The sequence below is a fragment of the Rhamphochromis longiceps genome, linkage group LG19 (genome assembly GCF_057381845.1).
Source record: "Rhamphochromis longiceps isolate RC_006_pf linkage group LG19, R_longiceps_female_GT1.1, whole genome shotgun sequence".
In the NCBI taxonomy this organism is placed as follows: Eukaryota; Metazoa; Chordata; class Actinopteri; order Cichliformes; family Cichlidae; genus Rhamphochromis; species Rhamphochromis longiceps.
In genome coordinates, this window is record NC_140575.1 from 29,088,774 (window position 1) to 29,105,481 (window position 16,708).

General features: G+C 42.4%; 2 protein-coding genes across 3 annotated transcripts in view; one reads left to right on the top strand and one right to left on the bottom strand.

Annotated features, from left to right (window-relative positions):
- Positions 1-12,115, top strand: part of asap2a (ArfGAP with SH3 domain, ankyrin repeat and PH domain 2a) — a 57,071-nt gene extending 44,956 nt beyond the window's left edge. The window contains exons 15-28 of one of the 2 annotated variants that reach the window (XM_085391903.1): positions 768-901; positions 1,591-1,685; positions 2,600-2,789; positions 2,949-3,034; positions 3,405-3,520; positions 4,912-4,979; positions 5,086-5,193; positions 6,180-6,405; positions 6,907-7,047; positions 7,438-7,534; positions 7,970-8,028; positions 8,139-8,218; positions 8,815-8,931; positions 10,585-12,115. In XM_085391903.1, coding sequence (XP_085248029.1) covers positions 768-901; positions 1,591-1,685; positions 2,600-2,789; positions 2,949-3,034; positions 3,405-3,520; positions 4,912-4,979; positions 5,086-5,193; positions 6,180-6,405; positions 6,907-7,047; positions 7,438-7,534; positions 7,970-8,028; positions 8,139-8,218; positions 8,815-8,931; positions 10,585-10,659 — 1,592 coding nt within the window. In that variant the 3' untranslated portion in view covers positions 10,660-12,115. Of the gene's footprint in view, positions 1-767; positions 902-1,590; positions 1,686-2,599; positions 2,790-2,948; positions 3,035-3,404; positions 3,521-4,911; positions 4,980-5,085; positions 5,194-6,179; positions 6,406-6,906; positions 7,048-7,437; positions 7,535-7,969; positions 8,029-8,138; positions 8,219-8,811; positions 8,932-10,584 lie in introns of both variants that reach the window. The other variant, XM_085391902.1, reaches the window with a different exon arrangement.
- itgb1bp1 (integrin beta 1 binding protein 1) lies at positions 11,989-16,559 on the bottom strand. Its single transcript, XM_085391910.1, has 7 exons — positions 16,410-16,559; positions 14,748-14,862; positions 14,585-14,663; positions 14,361-14,491; positions 14,146-14,238; positions 13,600-13,749; positions 11,989-13,515 (listed from the first exon to the last, which is right to left on the bottom strand). The coding sequence occupies exons 2-7, from the start codon at positions 14,817-14,819 to the stop codon at positions 13,432-13,434; spliced, it is 609 nt and encodes a 202-aa protein (XP_085248036.1). The 5' UTR covers positions 14,820-14,862; positions 16,410-16,559; the 3' UTR covers positions 11,989-13,431.
- Between the last annotated feature and the right edge of the window lie 149 nt (positions 16,560-16,708).

Genomic DNA, 16,708 nt, shown 5'->3' on the forward strand with positions numbered 1-16,708 from the left:
CATATACAGTGGACCCTAAGAGTATTGTTCCAAATAGAGCCGCACCGAGTGCATTTTACACAGCACAGCAGCCGATAACTTCATTAATTATTTAAATCTCCTGACACAGGGGACTGGATCAAATCAGAAATCTCCACAGTTCTGCAGTCACGATCAGATTTTCTGGAAAAAGCAACATTGACTTTAACATCCTTCCGCTTGTATCCTCGATTCCTAAAGGCAGCGGACACTTAGAAGCCTGCCTGGAGGCAGATCAGACATGTGCACACTGCTTTGGCAAAGTGTTTGCTGTAATTTAATGTAGTATACAGTACTTACGGGGAGCGGGTAGTGTAATTCATGCACACCAGTGGTATAAATTCCTCGTATTGAAAACTCTTAGAGTGGTTCCCCTGAGGAAATATTCTGCCACAACCTTGAAATTAGTTTTGTGAAATCCCCCAAACCCATGAAATACCCCCACCACAGATCTGTACTTTATTATAGTATGTACGTACGGCAGGCACATATACCTACACATGCACAGAGTAAGCAGTCCAGCTTGGTCACTTTCCTGTGACAGTGTGTTAGTGTTAGTAAAAGGCTTTTCAGGCAGCCATTGGATTTCCACAAGGACACATCAAAGTTGGCTCACAGGCTGCTGAAGTGACTTCTGCTTCAGTGCTTTTCACCCACATACACTCCTCTCTCATGTCACTCATGCATTGTTTATGTCCCTTTTTCTCCATTTTCTTTACAATGATCTTTCCTTTTTTACCCCTTAACAGACCCGACATGGCTATCCACCAACCTGGGCATCCTCACCTGCATTGAATGCTCAGGGATACACAGGGAGCTGGGAGTCCACTACTCGCGGATCCAGTCCCTCACACTGGATGTACTCAGCACCTCAGAGCTCTTGGTAAATCACTACCCATCTTCTTGTTCCTCTTTTTCTTATCCAGAGCTCTCTGGAATATTTTAAGCAGGATAAGCTTGGAAAATGAAACAAGAAAGGGAAAAAATAGAGGGAGATTTTAAGGACAGGTGGACAGTAAATAAAGATTGGGTGAAAATGAGAAGCCTTACAGTGCCTTTTGCGTCTTCCTCTTTAAAAGACCTCTGGAAGTCTGCACACTCAGAATAGCTGAGATTTTGTTTGGCTTTTCTAATCACCGTTTGGAGTAGTGATTTACTGCCTAAGGGACGGTCGGGATTAAATGCTTCCAGCCATCATTGCTTTCCCTGGTGTTAAGACGCCAGTCATGTTGGCCACAGTCAGACGGGGCGTTGTGGAGTCTGTGAGGCTCCACACTTGGAGCTCAGGATGTCTCCTGCCTCCTGGTGGGGGCGTGATTGGAGCTGATGACTTTTGAGTTAATCGATGTGGCTCAGAAAATGACACATAACTAGTTTTAATTACTGTGTGTGTGTGTGTGTGTGTGTGTGTGTGTGTGTGTGTGTGTGTGTGTGTGTGTGTGTGTGTGTGTGTGTGTGTGTGTGTGTGTGTGTGTGTGTGTGTGTGTGTGTGTGTGTGTGTGTGTGTGTGTGTGTGTGTGTGTGTGTGTGTGTGTGTGTGTGTGTGTGTGTGTGTGTGTTCGTGTTCCACAGCTGGCCAAGAATGTGGGGAATGTAGGCTTTAATGAAATCATGGAGGCTTGTTTAAGCGCTGAAAACGTGGTGAAACCCAACCCGGCCAGTGACATGTAAGTCACCCCCTCACACTCCATTCTTCCTCTATCCCCTCACCTCACCTCCATAGCTCTTCTGCTGCTCCCGTCTCCTCACTGATCTCAGTTTACACTCTACACATCGATTTGCGATCCTTTTATGTGACCCTTTAACGCATTTTAAGTAACAAGTTTGACATGTTTTTATTGATTATCTCTTCTGTTTTAAAAAAAAAACTAAGAAAAGAATCTGAAATCTGATCAACTTTTTATCATAATCACAAAAGCTGTTTTTGATCCTCAGAGTGAGAACAATTAAGGCGACTTCTGAAAGAACAGTTTAATGCATTATTGAAACCTGGAAAGGTAGTGTTGAGGTGTTGTCTTGAGGGAAGAAGTGTGATTGGGGGGAAGAAAATCTTGAATGATTCTAACTTTTGATTGGATGGTCGTAGATCGCTAAACATTAGCAGAATTCATGGCTCTTGTTAATGATAGTGAAAATAAGAGCATTTCCACATGCACGGTGCAAAGAGGACTCAAGGGTTTGGGGCTAAGCAGCTGGATAGCCTTAAGAAAACCATTTGCCAGTGAGACTAATCGGAGAAAAGGGTTTCAGTGTGAGATTCAGCTCTGGAGCAATAGAAAAAGGTTGTGTGATCTGATTACTCCAGATTTAGCCTGTTCCAGAGTGATGGGTACATTGAGGTAAGAAGAGAGGAAGATATGGTCATGCACCCTTTATGCCTGGCGTCCACCCTACAAGGGCCAGAGTGATGATCTGGGGTCACTTCAGCTGCTAGAGCTGATAAGTTCCAGGTTCAGCAAGATTAAAAAAATGAAGACAGCAGATTAGTTTTTCCATCAATGGATTTTTTTCTTCCCTGATGGCACGGGCATATTCCAAGATGACATGCTAAGAGCATCTGTGTCCTCGTGTTCTCCCCCAGGCAGGCGAGGAAAGACTTCATCACAGCCAAATACACGGAGAAACGTTTCGCCAAGAAGAAGTGTCCGGATGCGATGTCGCGGCTTCACACGCTGTGCGACGCAGTGAAGGCCCGAGACATCTTCTCCCTCATCCAAGTCTACGCTGAGGGGGTGGACCTCATGGAGCCCATTCCTCTGGCCAACGGGCATGTCAGTGCACAACATATGTTAACATTTTCCTGCGTACCGTTTCTCCTCCTATTTATAATAATCTGTGGCATTATTATTGCTCTCTATCTCCTTCCATGAACCTGAAATCCACCACACGTTCCAGAGATTTCATGCAAATGCTTGATCGTTTTATTTCAGGAACAAGGAGAGACGGCTCTTCATCTAGCGGTGAGGCTAGTGGACAGAACGTCCCTTCACATCGTCGACTTCCTCACTCAGAACAGGTAAACACAGCACTGAAGGCAACCAGAAATCAATATGCTGAGATGGTCTGTCGGACCATCATAAAAAGACCAAAAGCTTATTTTCAGTCCTGCTGGTTTCTTGACATCCACTTTTTTTCTGTTAACTCTCTTTTCTCTATGGACAGAAACTATTTGCATAATAATAACAATGATGCATTAAAAACAACAATAGAGCTTTGTTTTGCTGTGGTTTGCGTGCTAAAAACACAATTTTACAGAAAGTGTTTGTATTGGCAAAACTACTCCCTGGTCTTATGGAGCACTGAGGCAGGACAGAAGAAAGCTGGATTTTATATCCTCTGTGTTGGGATTTAAAGTTTTTCCCCTCTTTGTTTCTCTTCCCTGGAAGTTTAAATTTGGATAAGCAGACAGCCAAAGGCAGCACAGCGCTGCACTACTGCTGCCTGACTGACAACAGTGAATGTCTGAAGCTGCTGCTGCGGGGGAAAGCCTCCATAGAGATTGGTAAGGAAAAACACCAGAAACAAACAGCACAGCCGCAGTGCATCAACAGTCCATTGTTCTTTTTCTGCAGCAGCTAACAAAGTGCAAGGACTGAAATATTGTAATTACAGTTTTGAGGTAATTGTGCTTTGGGTGTTTCCATGTCCATCTATTTCTCTCCCTGTACATTTAGTCCTTTACATTTTTCTGACAGCGTGAGACACCGGTCATTTTAATCAGGAATCACAAGCACAAAAAAAACAATTTTGCAGATTAAACTTGATCACAGTACAGTTTAAATTGCACATTACTGCACTGTGCAAAAGTCTGAAGCCCCCCCTCATTTCTTGATATTTGGATTTCAAGGAGTTAGACTTTCTTATAGTTGTAATATTAACTGGTTTAAGCACTAGCTCTCCAAAGCTTTCTAAAATTGTCAAAAAGGGCCTTTTAGGACAATTTTCTATCATTTTCAATCCACTCCTTGTACTTGATCATTTTCAGAGTATTATTTTTTTGTGTGTTAAGCCACTTAACACTGACTTCTGAATCATTCGAGCTTTAAAAAAAAAAAAAAAAGCACCTAACTTAAGGGATGAACCATTTTTTTCTGCCTACATATAACATACGACTTGGCAAAGAATTGATTTTAGGTCTGAAGTGGTGTCAGAAGCCATTCTTAAGGAAGGGAAACTGAGAGAAAAGGCTGAGGTGTGCCGTATTATGCAAGAACTGGACTAAAGAATCAATGAAAATAGATCTTATATAGTAATGAAATGATAAAATCATCAGTTTGTGTGGAGGAGACCATGAGGGGCACAGTGAGTGTAAAACATGGCGTCATGCTTTGTGATCTGGTCAGAACTGAATATAGAAAAGTCACTTGCGTGCAATACCATAGGAAAAACTTCTAATCAGCATGGCAATGTTCTTATTGCTGCACCTATTTACTAGTAAAATATAAAGAAATGAGGGGTGGCTCAAGACTTTTGCACATTATATAGAGGCCACTGCAATGGAATTTCTTCATAACAGTGTGCTTAATACATGAAAGCTGCTCGTATTTATAAAGTTGCTTTTGAGTGAGACTTTTGAGTCCGGGAGTTTGTTTTCTCTGGTGGCCTATCTTCATCTCACACTTGGTTCCCAGAAAACAAGCCGTGGCAACTTTTTCTCACAGCACTTATCTTTCTGCTCTGCTCTGCTCTGAAATCAAACAAAACAGCCAGATAACAAATGAATGGAGACGGAGCACAGAGAGACACCAGAGAGATGCTCGGTGTGGGAAACGGTTTAATTATACATTTGTCTTGTCACAGTGACAGGAAAGGGAGAAAATGGGCCGTGTGTTTGTGCTCATGTGGCTTGTGAGTACAACAGTGATTATATGTGTCTGTTGTTTTGCCTTCTAGCTAATGAGGCCGGGGAGACACCGCTGGATATCGCTCGAAGGCTCAAACACCTACAGTGTGAGGAGCTGGTGAGCTTACTATGTTTAGACTTGGCTTAATCCTGCAAGCACATCGTCGCTTCGTGAAATGTAAGAGCTGTCAGTCATTTGCGTTTCCGTACGTATGTGTTTACAGCTGAACCAAGCACTGGCAGGAAAATTCAACGCCCACGTCCACGTCGAGTATGAATGGTGCCTGCAGCACGAAGACCTGGATGAGAGTGACGAGGATCTGGATGAGAAGGTGAGGGATGCTTTTGTGAATAGTAATAGTTCCTTTTTTTTTTCTTTTTTTTTTTAAAGATTTCAAGACAAAAAAAGTTTTAAAAAAGTGATAAAGAGACAAACAAACAAACAAACATGAAAGGGATGAAAACGACTAACGCTTGAGAGAGAGATCAAATCAGCTTTGTTGTGAGGCTGCTGTGAAAAACAACCTGAAGAGCTCTGAATTTCTGCAAGAGGTTTATTTTATTTTGTTTCCACTAAATACAATCTCCTTAAATTAAACACTAAACTCCTTATTTCCTTTGTGCTTTTTAATGCGCTTTGTCATTCTTGCTGCCTGAAATGATTGAATGTGATTGGATTTTGGACAAGTTTAATTATTGATAGTTAAACATGTTGTTTTCAAGGCTGAATTTTAACACAGGAGCTTTATATATATCTAGGAGGAGAAATGGTGCATTTTAATGCAGGAGTTAACCTGCCTCAAGTGGCCATTCGAGGAACTGCAGTTTTGGCGCTGGCTTGATTTTTCAAACCCTGAAAGTTGCCACTTAGATTTGATTGGACCTGAGTTCATTATTGAAAACTCATCAGATAATTGAAACTGGTTCAATTTTTGGGGGGGAATAACCATGTTTTAATTTTATTTTTGTTGTGTTGTTGCCTTTGTTGAAGTGTTGTAGCCAAATGAGAAATCTCCTAAATACTAAAATAATCATTCAAAGTAATGCTAGAAGATTAGTGAGAAGCTTTATTAAAAGGCAAAGACAAAGTCCCATGACTGGGACATTGCTGCCTGCGCAGAGCGTGCAGGAGTCACATGACAGCCATACTTCACTATGAATGCTCACGTGCACCTATGTCAAGTAATGTCAATAAAAAGTTCATGATTGTGGTGCATGTGTAAAGTGCATGGTACCTAGGTTAATCATATATGATGTGCTCCTGTCTCACATTGTGTAACTGTAATGCTCACATCCTCACATGCATGCCTCCCCTCAGCCGAGCCCCCATCGGAGAGACGAGCGACCGGTCAGCTGTTACACTCCGAGCAGTAACTCCCACCACGTACAGTCCGGCCTCGGCTCCGCCGGCCGTGAAGCTAAGGACAAGCAGCGCCTCTTCATGCCCAACCTGGTCAACAACGAGACTTACGGCACCATAGTCAACACAAACCCCCCTCAGCCCACCACCAACTCTGCTCCACCTCTGCCCCCGAGGAACCTGGGTAAGCTCAGACAGGAGAAATAAAGGCGAATGTAGGTAGAAACCACTGTGAGCGAAACACACCGGCAGGCATTTAATAAATCTGTTACGGTTTATATGAATGGAAAAAAATGATCTCATTCTCCAGATAACACAGATAACCTCACTTCTTCTGAAGCTGGCCTCTTTGCCTGCCTATAAGGAAGTGATATGAATAAAAAAATCAATAAATAAAATCTAGTGACTTGCCACAGTCGGCCTATAATACCATTAGTGTCTGTTTGGAGTGCTGCCAACAGAGCAGAGGACGAACAGCCAGCTGTGTCGCCCCCCTCACGTCCCCACAGCTCTCAGCCTCGGCATTCATTGCCCTCATTAACCGTCGCTCTCAATTACACTGAAATGGAAACGACTTGACTTTATTAGTGGACGCTGGTTCTGGCAAACAGCCCTGCTCTCTCTTAGTCTCCCTTCTTTTTCATTTTAATAACCCCCATCTCCTTTTTCCCCATCTCGTCTCCAGTCCAGTTGTCCGGCCCGGGAGGCTCAGCGTCCAGCACCTGGAAGCCCAGTCCTTTAGACCTGACTGGCCGACAGAGGTCGTCCTCAGACCCCCCTAACATGCATCCTCCGCCGCCGCCCATGAGGCTCACTTCCACTGGAGGTATGGCCCCAGTTTTGTGCACGCTTAAATGCTGCCTTTAAGGCATAGAAACTCGTTCTCAGTCTTGACCAGAGCTACAGTGAAGTGATTTAATAAGACGTAGTGGACATTTTATAGATGTGTTTGGATCGCAGCTCTTCTCAGCGTCTAATAAAACATTTTACTGGAAGAAAGCTGTTAAATGTTTCATTTACATAATCGACACATGCACTTAGCTCACGTTCAGTTTTCTTTTCTTTCCACATGCATATGTCAAAGGTTCTTCTGACCTTAATTTATCAGTTGATCTTTTTAAAACCAGACTTCCTGACTCATCACAACATCAGCTTAGTCACATTTTTCTTCACACTGTAAACAAATGAGCTAAAGCAAAGGATTGCTGTGTTCCAGCTCTGGGTCTTCCTACTGCGATGAAGATTGACTCCATGAGCAAGTCAGGTCAGGGGCCACTGGGGTCCCGGGCGGTGCCACCTAAATCTCCCGCAGGGTAAGAACATAAAGGCGCATTTATTTATGCACAGCAAAGTTTTAGATTTCCTTAGATGTAAAAGGCGTGTCGACATGTACTAGAGCTTTCTGAGCTACACAAAAATATTCATGCATTCACACATACACATGAAGATTGTGCACTGCGGTCGTGTGTCTTGTTTTGGCTGCTTGTTTTGTGGCGTTTCTTTCCAAGTGGATAGAGACGCTTCTTTAGCTTCTAGGCTAAGCTCCACATCAAGCCAGACAAGTAATAACTTTCCTCCACAGTCGTCCTTTTGTCCTTTTTTTTTTTTTTTTTTTTTTCTTTCTTTTTCCTTCCCACAGGCCTCATAGTGTTGTGATAAATGCCTTTGAGCTTCCTCAAGAGCTCTTTTCTCCATCTTGGTACGACTATCACTCTTCTTTTTTTTTTCCTTCTTTTTTGTATTTCCAGAAATGATAAAAGCTTCAGCAGAGGGCCCCTAAATCGAACAGAATCTAAAGAAAGAGCATGTGAGTAACATTGTGTGTGAGTTGTTTGAGTATTCGCTCAGATCCCGTTTCTCCTCTGGAAACGTGGAAAGTTTTGTTGTCACCGTGATCTAATTTCCTTTTCATTCCAGCTAAGGAACTGCCAGGATGCCCTCAGAACTCCATAGGTCAGTCTCTGCCTCCAGCCCCCATGCCGAGGAAAGCATACCCAGTGAGTCCCTGATTTTTATTTTTTCAATTAACCCCCCCACCCCCCCACCTCCCCCCACCCTCCACCCCCTTTAATTATCATCCAGATTTTACTTTGCATATTCATTCAGTTTGCAGTACAGACTCATCTGCAGCTTATTTCCTAATTCATGGCTTACTGCCTTTGTAGAGCTGTGTAAGTCCCCTCCCTATTGTTTCAGCGATTCTAGTGCTTGCTTGTAAATTCAATCCCTTCTGCAGCCTGACTCCATAATTTGGCCTTATTCTGCATGTGAGAGGGCTACTGCTGGCATTATGTGTTTCATGTTAGCACATTTTAAGCGTTTTAATATTGCAAAGCGATTTGAAATTGACTAGAAAAACCAGAAAAGAGTGCACGTCTTTCATTTGCATGGTCTGTACACTAATCCCCCTCGCTGGCTTCTAGTTGTTGGTATTTGCCAGTCCAATCCCATGCAGTGCCGCGATGATTCACAAACCTCATCTTCTCGTCAACTTTGCCTTAGTTTGCTATTTAAAAAGTAAAATCCCACAGATTAATGCAAATGCCCTTGAAATCCTGTGTGTGTGTCTGTGCTTGTTCCCGTGTCCCAGAAGCAGAGGCCAAAGCGAGTGAAAGCCATGTACAACTGTGTAGCCGACAACCCCGATGAGCTGACCTTCTCCGAGGGCGAGGTGATCGTGGTGGACGGAGAGGAGGACCAGGAGTGGTGGGTCAGTATCTGTCACGTTGAAGACTCGGTGTGCAAGTTGTTTTGTGCATCTTGGATGTTTGCACGTGTTTTCAGATTTGAGATATTAAGCATTCTTTGATGGATGTAACTTTGATAAACCATGAGCTCATTCCCTCCTCCTCTTTTTCCGAATGCTGCTGCTTCTGCTTCCTCTGTGGAGCCCCTTGTGTGAACGCTGACCAGCTGCAACTTGTTTTCTCTGAGCCACCCCTGCAGATATGACCGTATTTAGTCAGTCTCACTTTGTGTCCCTCCATGGATCCAGAGTTTCCCCCCGAGGACCCCGTTGCCATGCTTCCTCTCTGTCCTATGTCCAGCTACATTATCACTCTTTTTGTGTCTGAGATATCAAATAACAGCACAGAGCTGCGGCTGCACAAACGGGTCTATCATACACTATATAAAGTCTGTTTCCTATGAAAATATTCTAGAAAACCGGCATAATGAGGAAAGAATGCTTTACAGTGTTTAAAACGTGACTTTTATCTCTGATGTAGTTCCTCTGATAAGCTTTGATCAGCATTTGATGTTGTTACTTGCCATGTTTCATTTAACTTTATCGGAGCAGAAACATGTCCTAGCTTTTTACTTTCAGGTATAGACGACCTTTAAAATGTCTTTAATGGAGATAATAGGTACTGTCTTCTTTATCCTCAAGGTAATTTAAAAGGGGAAAGTCTTTTACATGTAAAGCTCTCATGTTTGTTGTGACGTAGCCTTTTATTACTCTTTGCAGATTTAGATGGTGTTTCTGTTGATTCAGTTTTGTTTGACAAAATCCCGATTGATTTACATGGATACATGCTCATTTTTCATATAGCTGAAGATGTATTTTTTAGATTCTGAGCCAAACACAGAAAATATAGAAGTATATCAACTAAATCCAAGCACTTTAGAGCCTCTAACGCTGCCTGCTGTATATCCTGATGATACTTGCACACATGACAAATGCTCGTTTCCCCCTCTGTGAGCACTGAGGGACTGTATTTGTGCATTTTCACACTTTTAGCTCAGTATACTTGTGTCAAGCATTATAATATACACCAATAAAAGCCAATGAAGTATGTAAGTAGTAGTTTTGGGATTTAAAATCTCAAAACTGAATCACATGGGTTGAAATCACAAATATTGGAAAAGTCTTCCCCACCTGTTTTTAACTACTCTGTCATTTTCTGTGGTGTTTGGTACTGTCGTAGACTGTATGTTAAAGATGGGCGTAGCTTCCTGCTCTAAAAAAGTGAAGCCAATGCTGAAGTGCCTGAAAGCTGCATTGTTTTATAACGGCCAGCAGGAGGCAGCACTGCTTATTGCCAAAACAGGTGCAAAAACAAACCCTGTTGCTCATTTGATTTGATTTCTAACCTCAGTAAACGCTTCAAGTCTTATTGCATACAGCTCAGTCAGATCCAGGTGTTTGTCCAAACGCTCAGCCTGAGGCTACACAACTTTAGTCAGCCAGTAGGTGACTTCCCCGTGGCTATGTCCATCTTTTAGATGAAGTCTGTGCATACTTTAGTTGACTCAAATAATTTAAGCATTTCTACCCAAACAGACTAAACCCCTCTGTTTTCTTGTCATGGCTGCCTCATATCGTCCTCCGACCTCACGTCTCATCTGTCTTTGCTCTTCGCAGCTGGGCCACATCGAAGGCGAGCCAATGAGAAGAGGCGCCTTCCCCGTTACGTTTGTGCACTTCATCGCCGACTGAAATCCGGGACTCGGGAAGTATCACACGTCCCACTATCACCGACAAAACATCCACCATCGCCCCAGTGTTTGCAGTCGACGTCATCGGCACCATCATCACCATCTTCGCTGGCGTCTTGAGCGAGCTCGTTCAAGCGTCACTGCTGCTCCAGCGAGTCTGGGTGTCACAGGGGACTCATCAGACTCTGTGGTTTTAATGCTTGCAGTTAAAAAAGAAAAACAAAACAAAGATGATTGTAGTGAATGTCCTCTCACAATAAATGCACTTTTCTTGTCTTTTCCCTTGTTGACATGTATGTACAGGATTCCTGTCATCCATTTTCTCCATTATACAGACAGTCCTTAAAGCGACAGCACTGAGAAGATCACAGCGTTGTGTTTTAACTTACTAACAGCTGTCAATGTGAACTTAGTCCCCATGCTTACATTCCATATCTGTGCATGAGCAATTCTGAAATGCCTGCTTTTAGGTGCAGCTTTCCACATATGTAGTAGCCCTCCCGTGTGGAGGTTTTTCTAATGGTGCTAAGTTAACCTTAAAATATGCTGGAAGTTGCACCCAAGGGAGCCTTTCCCTGACCCAATTTCAGTGACGGACTGGCAATCGAGAACGGGGATGCTGCATGTTAAAATAGCCTCCAGCCCATCACACCTGGGAGAGTCCACTTTCCCGAGCCGGCATAGAGTAATAGGAACATGCATCCTCTGCAAGGCTTTCCCCCACACATGCACACTGTCTGCCCCAATTTAAGCTGCGGGGCAGGGGGTCATATTCAAAAGCAACACTCCAGTTATTCCTCCTCCTCCTCTTCTTCCTCCTGATGCAGTGCTGACTGAAGCTGCAACAGGCAGTAATTACCTTTATGCTGAGTCCTGACACCTCAGGCCATCTCTGCCTGTCATCTGCCTTATTAGAGGAATAGAAGCGTGTGCTTGTATGTGCGAGTGCATGTTTTGTCTGTACGGAAATAAGCTGCAAACGAAAGCATATTCAAATAACAGGGAGCAAAAAAAATGAGAGCGTGGGAATGAGATGAAAAGCGGGAGTAAGCTCTGTGACTTTTGTTGCTTCCTCGAGACTTTTTCTTCACAGATGAGCTAAATAGAGAGGGAACACCCTTCCTGCAGCTTAAGCCTCATATAGTACTTTTAAGACAAGTTTATCTAATGCATTGTGAAATAAATATTAAACATAGTGTAATTAACTTCATTTTAGTTGCAGAGCAACTTTCTCTCTGTTCATATTGTTGATATTTAGGCATTTAACCTGAAATCGGAGCCTTTCGTGGATTTGTGAATGGCGAGAGGGTGGTAGCTGATGCGCACTCTCTCCACCGTGTTGATTATTAACTCACTGGATTGTTAAATCTGTTTGTGTAAATAGAGCAGGTTTTGTTTGTGGATATTTAAATGTAAAATATTGAAAATAAAAGGAGGGGGGAAAAAAAAAAAAAAAAGCAGGTTAACCCGGGCAGTAAATGTCTTTTAATGCACTGTGGTGATGAGCAGTCACACAACCTCAGCTGGGCCTGTGTGTGTGCTGTAAACATGAATACAGATACTAATGTGTGCACGCACACACACAAACACTATTCAAATCATTCTCATTAACAGTCTGTGAATCACTGCATTGACTCCTAACTCTGTTGTGCAAGTAAATCGGAGAAAAACAAACAAACTGGAACAATAAAATCTGAAATAGTGCAAGGCGTCGGTGTGTTTCTTCTTCAGTTTGTGATCCAGCAGCAAGTGTTTTTTCTTCCATTACCATATTTCGTGACCTGCATTTTAAAAACAATCTTGTCAAGCTAAGAGTTAAATGATGTCTCATGAGCTCCCTCTGCTGGCAAATGCACTCAAGAAAAGGAAAACGCTCCTCTGCTGTACCTGATCCACGTCTTTATTTTCCTTCTTCACACACATTTTCAACTGGACCAAAGTATTATTTCACAAGGTGAAGTCAAGTTAGTACCACAACTGTAAACAAGTCCCACAAAATCTTACATGTGTCGCTACCAGCCTGTTAAAATTTACTTTTTCCCCAGCTAATCACACTTTTGGTACCAAGAGTTTAAAAAAAAAAAAGAAGAAAATTTTAAAATAAGCTCAAGTAAATCTTTAAAAATGAATAAATCCCACAAATTAAGATCAATGTGTCCAAAAAGTCAGGCGATATTTGTAACATTCCTTCTGGTCAAAAAGTGACCACTATTGTACCAATACTGCTGTTAGAAAACAAAACACTCACAGGGTTTCAAAACCTGAAGAGGGATTTGAGTGATTTCCTCTTGAAGCCAGCTGTCACATCTGTGTACCGAGCAGTTAATCCGATGATTGTCTTCCGTGAATTAACATATGCCAGCAAAGTTTTAGCACTATGTAGTACCATTGCGTACATTAAATACACTTAACGTTACACTTATAAAAGCTCTGCATTGTGTCCCAAAGCTATATTTAATGCAACCGTTTGCCTCCTTACTACACCTTCTTTTAATATTTATTGTGAGAAGGCAAAAAAACAACAAATTCCAGGGAAGTGACTCAGAAAAATTCACCACAGTTCTGTTTTAACTGGATGGATTACAGGAAGGGGAACAACAGCTAGCTCACGCCAGACTTTTCCATCAATAACAAAGATTACGCACCATCAGATCTGCCCTTTAGATGACCTCTCAGAAGGGTAAGAAAGCAAAGGTGCAACATTTTTGCCAATAACAATGCTGGTTGTCTAACTGTTGCTGGTTTTGCAGATGTTTCGCTCTCATCCCAACTCTCACTCGGAGCCTCTGGACTTGTCTGATGTCAGAACGCAGTCGAAGGAGGCCGACAACACTTTGCAGATGGACTGCGCCTGCTCCTGTTCAGACAGACAGCAGATGTCACGCATCAGGGAAAGGAAACGCACAGTGACCGTGTAAAAGACCTTCCATTTCGTACTTACTGAGCTGCTGCACTGGTACACCCAGATGCTGCACTCTTCTTGCTCTGTGTCAGTGGTTTTCAGAGCCAGCAGGTTCTTCCCCGCGCCTAGCCCGTCATCGTAGCACAGCATACGCACGATCAGGTAGAGAGGATGGCGATGCAGCACATTCTGAGAGTGTAGAACAAAAACACATAGTAGGGGTCTTTTTCAATTTGTTAACTCCGTTTCCAAAAATGATTTGCAAATCATTTGTGTGCCATGTTTAATTTAAGTTAAATTACGTTAAAATTAAACTGTTAAATCAAATCACATCAAAGGTTGGAAGTGTGAAATTTCACTGCACATTCACAGAATTCATGCTCACTTTGAATTTGATGCCAGCAACATTTTTCAGTGCATTGAGGGCAGGAGCATGTTTACCACCCTGTTGCATCACCTCTTCTTTTTAAAATTCAGGTAACCGAGGAGCTCAGTTGTTGTAGTTTAGACACCAAAATGTTCCTCCGTTCTTGGGATACTCTTCGAAATGACTGTGTACCACCTTTCTATTCCTTTACTACTCACACACTGGTCCAGCGACGCCACCTTGACGCCGTACTTGGACACTACGAGAACCATCTCCTCATCTCCGGGAACAAATGGCAGCTTTCCATCTTGCTATGAGAAGAGGAAGCAAAATTTGCAGTACCTTCTCTGTTTTATATCAGAATAATTACAGCATGTTTCCAAGGAGAAAGGTTAAAGTTAAAATGTGCCCAGATCTTTCTCCAGCTTCTTACCTGAGCAGCATCAATGTAGTTGATGAGGTCCAGCGGTTCCTGGAGGGTCTTGCTCATGTCAAACTTTAACTTCTCAATAGCACCCACATATTTCACCCGAAACTCAGCGCATGTCTCAGATGTGTTGTTCCCTATAGACAAAAAACAACAACAACAAAAAAAACACCAGTTAGAAAATTAAACTGCGAGGCTGCTTCAAAATTTTAACAGGAAGTCAAGCTGACCTGAGCTTTTGGTGGAGTCCGTGTCAAGGCTGGCAACAGTACTCGATCTGGAGAGTCCTCCCAAGCTGGAGTCCACAGACTGCAGTGAGACAGAAACATTAGACAGCGCCGCCTTAATGAAACGCAAAGACACACGTGTCTGCATGCTTGTGTTGTTAACCACCTTGCTCTTTGTGCTGATCTCACTGCTTTGCGAGCTGCTGCTGCTGTGGCGCTTTTTGCCTTTCCGGAACATCCTTCACCATGACGACCGCATCCAGCCCTCCAGACCCGCTGACCTGGATCATCACAGGGCTCAGAGTTAAACGCGCAGCATGGCTGCCTTCTCAGGTGTTAATGGAGCCCATAAATAATTAAATGCAGGACACAGGAGCATATACGGTTTGAATAATTGATACCTAGTTTGTTCCTCTTTCTTATAAGAGAAGAAGAAAAATAAAGATGATCCCACACTGCTTAAATGACACTGGGGATCTGGGCTCTGGGGAGGCCAATCCATGACTGATAGTGTTCTACTGTGTGTTTCTCTACCCTGGTATACTTTTACTGCATTGGCAGTGTTTTTGGGATTACTGTCATTCTGGAAAATAAAGGCGTTGCCAATCAGGCCCTTTCCCGATGGCACTGCCCAGTGGATTAAAATCTGATGGTACTTTTCTGTGTTCATAATTCCATCAATTTTAAAAAGGTCCCCAACAGCACTGGCTGAAAAGCAGCCCAAACCATGAGAGAGTAGTGTGTTTTACAGATGGCTGCACACATTCACCATTGGACCGTTCTCCTCTCCTCCTTTATACATGCTGATGACATTCTGAACCACTAATGGCAATTTAAAGAAAGAAAAGATTCATGGGTGTGTGTTTAGTGGCTTCATTGAAAGTAAAATATTAAGAAATGAGGGCTGGCTTAAAACAACTGCTAAATATCTTTCATGAAATTCATGAGATTTCTTGGATATTTATATAATTTGTATTACTTTGGCAAGTACATGTTTCCGGTTGGTTTCTTTTTAAAAAATTAAAAAATAAAAATTGGGCTTTATTTTTATTCTAGCGAACTAAAATCCTTTCCCTCAGTCTTCTAGACCAGTTTTAGTTAAACTATAATAACCTTGAGTCATCCACACAAAAAGACATCCTAATTAAAATAACAACATCCACAAGTGAAAGGTGAGATATTTGTTCGAGTAGTTTCTTCATGTAGGAAGGTGTACTTGTCCTGGGAACTCTGAAAGCAAAGTTAAACTAAGGCTAGAAAAGCTACAGTATATTCAGTCACCACCGCTGCTAAACCGCATTTCACTTTCAACTTGAGTTTAATCACGTCTGAGTCTGAAAATAACTCAGGACCAGAATACTCAGAATAACAGACGATATAACACTCAAACAAGAGCCTAAATTGATAATATCGATTATAAACACAAATTTGTGAGATTATTTGTACTTTTTAACATTATAGTATAGTATTACAGTACTATTTAACAACGCGTACAACCACCAAGTTTAAAAACAGGAGCACCATTTAAACAGGAAACTACACCTGCAACTGTAACAGCCTCGTTTAGGTGCGGCTTGAACAGCGTGTCTGTAAACAGATGAAGCTAACGGAGTCCCAGGCTACAGACACCAAAGGTTAAGACGCCTATCACCCAAACTACGAGCTGCTCTGTGCTTGTAGTGCTGTAGCTACAAGAAAACCTGAGTGACTCAAACTTATCCTACTCACTCTTGGTCGCATTCATTTTAAAAGTTACAAGCCGAGGACTTCCTCGGAGGGGCTTGTAAAGAGAGTGAATTATCTAACGCTAACATGACTTGAAACATACCTGTTGTAACGAGGTGCTCTCAGTGTACCGTTTATCTGCTTTTCTTCCAATCCACTTTCTATTTATCCACAGTTTGACTCTTCGGCTTCCCTTTGAGCTTTGAAGCCTACACCCAACACCACTTAAAGGGGACGCAACGCAGAGGAAAAATAAACACATAAAAATCCTACGAATAATACGGATTATTGTGTCGATACATTGCTGAACTTAAAATAGATAATCCTAAATTGAGCTAATATATTTAACTTCCGTGCCTCTTTTTGCGTCGGGTTGTTTAATAAATGTTAGATCAAAGCTGG

Bases quoted from the DNA above. Each gene is read 5' to 3' on its own strand.
- itgb1bp1 (XM_085391910.1), bottom strand. From the start codon at position 14,819: ATGTTCCGGAAAGGCAAAAAGCGCCACAGCAGCAGCAGCTCGCAAAGC. The intron at 14,664-14,747 runs GTGGTTAACAAC...GTCTCACTGCAG, and splicing joins AGATCAGCACAAAGAGCAAG to TCTGTGGACTCCAGCTTGGG. The intron at 14,239-14,360 runs GTAAGAAGCTGG...CTCTTCTCATAG, and splicing joins ACTACATTGATGCTGCTCAG to CAAGATGGAAAGCTGCCATT.